Here is a 3,077-nt window from a genome sequence, read left to right as displayed (position 1 = left end):
TAAGTGAGCATGAATGATGAAACGACTATGGCTATGTCCCAAATGTCACCGTATCCCCTTCATAGTGCACTACCTTTGAGCCCTAGGCCCTGGCCAGATGTAGTGCACTATGGGGAATAGGGTCCCATTTGGGAAGCATCCTTTTGGCCTAGAGATAGTGTCAGAGGAAACAGCACCTGTAGACAGCAAGGAATAAAAGCCAGTTCGATTGCAAAGATGTAATGATCATTTACTTGACTCAAATTATTGGTACGGTACAATAAGCTAGATGATTGATCAACCAATACTCTACAACATGTTTTCATTAGAATGACATAACCTCAGGGCTAGAGGTATGTATGTATGACAGTTTCCTGGGTGAGACATATAAACATGTACAGTATATTATCATATAAATCATTATGAAACATCAACATGAACAAATCATATTCTGCTCCTTTGAGACTATTTTTCTTCCATCAATCAAAAAACACAGACATGAATGTGCGATTTTGATTCTATTCATCAAAACGTGTGTTTGGAACTCCACTTAGATAGTGGTCTGTGATTGGATAGGAAAGGGACATCATCATCTTAAATCCAGCAGATCACTGAGTAACCTGTGCAGTTATTGAATCACTGAGTGGATCACTTTTGATCTCTTCCACACTGTTCAAATTATTGGCCAGCTCCTGGACCACTGATGTCCTTCCCACCTGGTCGTGTCTCCTCTTCTCCATGATCAAGTCCTCTAAACACTGAAACTCCAGCATTTGAGACTGTTTATCTGACATCAGGATCTTTAACCTGTATGGCTGTTTTCCTATCCGGATCTCCCCACCCATTTTGAACTCCCGTTTGCCAAACCTGCACCAAGCGGCAAAGCACTCTGAATTTCTCCAGCTCAACTCTCTGTCTTTAGCGCCAACCTGTTCCATGGCGTTCTGAACCACCATATCGGCGCTGAGGGCTTTGAATTTATACAGCTCGTTGACTATCCTACATCTCCTTCCCTGGCTGGCGTCTGTCAGGAAGCTGTTCTTTACCTCCGCTTTGTGCAGGTGCACCACCTGGAAGTCCCCGACGTACACCGCCCAGTGGGGGTACTGCCCCGTTGTTACGAACTCCACCAGGTCACCTGCCTTGCATTTGTTTAATAAATTCTCGGGAGAGTAGGTTTCCATGTCCGCGGTCTTGACGCTCTTCTCGTAAATACATTCCTCCCGGTGGTAAACCGCGCACTCCACCTCGTTTCGCTTGTCGTAGTGTTTCTGTTCCGTTCCAGTGTGGTGCTCTTTATCCGCTCCATCTACGTTACTGTTTTCGCCCTCCTGTTCCTCGTCATCGGTTGAGAAAATATAAGACACTCCGATTCGAGGACCCTCCTCAGTGTCCAGTCCGTTGGGGTCCACTGTGGGAACTTCTGCGTAACTTAGATGTGACAGTTTAATTTTATCCACCTGGTTGCCCATGCCCCCTCCCCCGGTAGCAGATAGTGATGATGTTGAGGACGCTGCCGGGCGGTCCACCTCTTAAAAGCCGAGGATCATCGCCTTCTGTAGTCGTCTCTGTAACACACGACCTGGGTAAACTAATGACAACCTCCCGAAGGATCCATCTGTAGCCGCAGGTCTCCCAAAAAAGCAAAGTAGTACTCCCAAGCAGCGGACGGCTGTGAGGAAGTCTATTCAAATCAACAAGTGCCTTGCTGTGGATTGATGTTGCCTAGGCTATTATCCGTGCGTAAAGTTGGAACATTTAACTATCACGCACAATACGATTAGATCGATTAGTAATAGGCCACAGGCTCTTCGTGCTCGGTGACTAAAATGTAACTTAGTCCGTCCTCGCCGATAAAGTAGGCTGCATTAATTGTTTCCGCACTGTTGTGTCAACACAACGGAGGCGATAGTGAAGCCTGCGAGTCTTTGCGGATTTGATGGCAGGCAGATCTCGGTCTTGGCACAGCTACAGCGACAAACGCTCTCATTTAAAGCTGTAGTGCGCATTTCCTTTTCATGATCGTTCTCCAACTACCATAAAGCATATGCTACATAGTTAGCGTTGGCATAAATTATTACAAACCCATTCTGCTCATAGGCTTTCCATTATATTCTACTCCTTGGAGATTAATATGTATTCATTAATAAAGATTTATATCAAAAGGTTTCATAGTTATTATATGTCCATATGTAGCAACATTGTAATTACTCTAATAAAATGTTATTAACATGTTGTTACATAGTAATGTCAAAAGAATGTCTCTTGGTAAACAGAATGTTTCTTGGTAAACAGAATGTATTTTGGTAAACAGAATGTTTCTTGGTAAACAGAATGTATTTTGGTAAACAGAATGTTTCTTGGTAAACAGAATGTCTCTTGGTAAACAGAATGTATTTTGGTAAACAGAATGTTTCTTGCCAATTTTGTAACCAACTTCACATATCCCTCCAGAAGAAAGACACACGGACACCCACACTTCAGGTTGACTCGGTTTTTATCTGCAGTAAAATATATCAAACAGTGATGACAGGGCGGTCACAGCCACACGTTCACTGCTCTCAGAATATCTCTCTCAGACTGAATCCACAAAGTAAACAGAATGTCTCTTGGTAAACAGCTGGCCTAAAGAGAACGTGTGTGTGATAGAGAGAAAAACAAATGTGTGAGCAGGAGATAGTGAGCGAGAGAGAGAGAGAGAGAGAGAGAGGACAGAGAGGAGAGAGAGAGAAAGAAGGATTGAGAGAGAGAGACAAAGAGACTAAGAATGAGAGAGAATATACAAGGAATATACAAGGCCTGAGGTCATCTGCCCTTGGCCTAAAGAGCAGGAACCCAGACTTGATCAAAATGGAAATACAGACATTGTCATCCTTCAAGAAACATGGTATAGAGGAGACGGACCCACTGGTTGCCCTCTAGGTTACAGAGAGCTGGTAGTCCCATCCACCAAACTACCAGGTGTGAAACAGGGAAGGGACTCAGGGGGTGTGCTAATTTGGTATAGAGCAGACCTAACTCACTCTATTAAATTAATCAAAACAGGAACATTTTACATTTGGCTAGAAATTAAAAAGGATATGATCTCAACAGAGAAA

General features: G+C 43.5%; 1 protein-coding gene across 1 annotated transcript; it reads right to left on the bottom strand.

Moving 5' to 3' along the window:
• Positions 1-213: 213 nt before the first annotated feature.
• On the bottom strand, positions 214-1,889 carry LOC121561240 (protein LRATD2-like). The gene has a single exon (XM_041873847.2). It carries the CDS (start codon positions 1,449-1,451, stop codon positions 588-590), a length of 864 nt encoding a protein of 287 aa, XP_041729781.1. The 5' UTR covers positions 1,452-1,889; the 3' UTR covers positions 214-587.
• Positions 1,890-3,077: the final 1,188 nt, after the last annotated feature.

Source organism: Coregonus clupeaformis, unplaced genomic scaffold, assembly GCF_020615455.1.
Source record: "Coregonus clupeaformis isolate EN_2021a unplaced genomic scaffold, ASM2061545v1 scaf0055, whole genome shotgun sequence".
In the NCBI taxonomy this organism is placed as follows: domain Eukaryota; kingdom Metazoa; phylum Chordata; class Actinopteri; order Salmoniformes; family Salmonidae; genus Coregonus; species Coregonus clupeaformis.
Note: the sequence above shows the minus strand (reverse complement) of the source record. Positions and strands in the feature narration are given on the sequence as shown.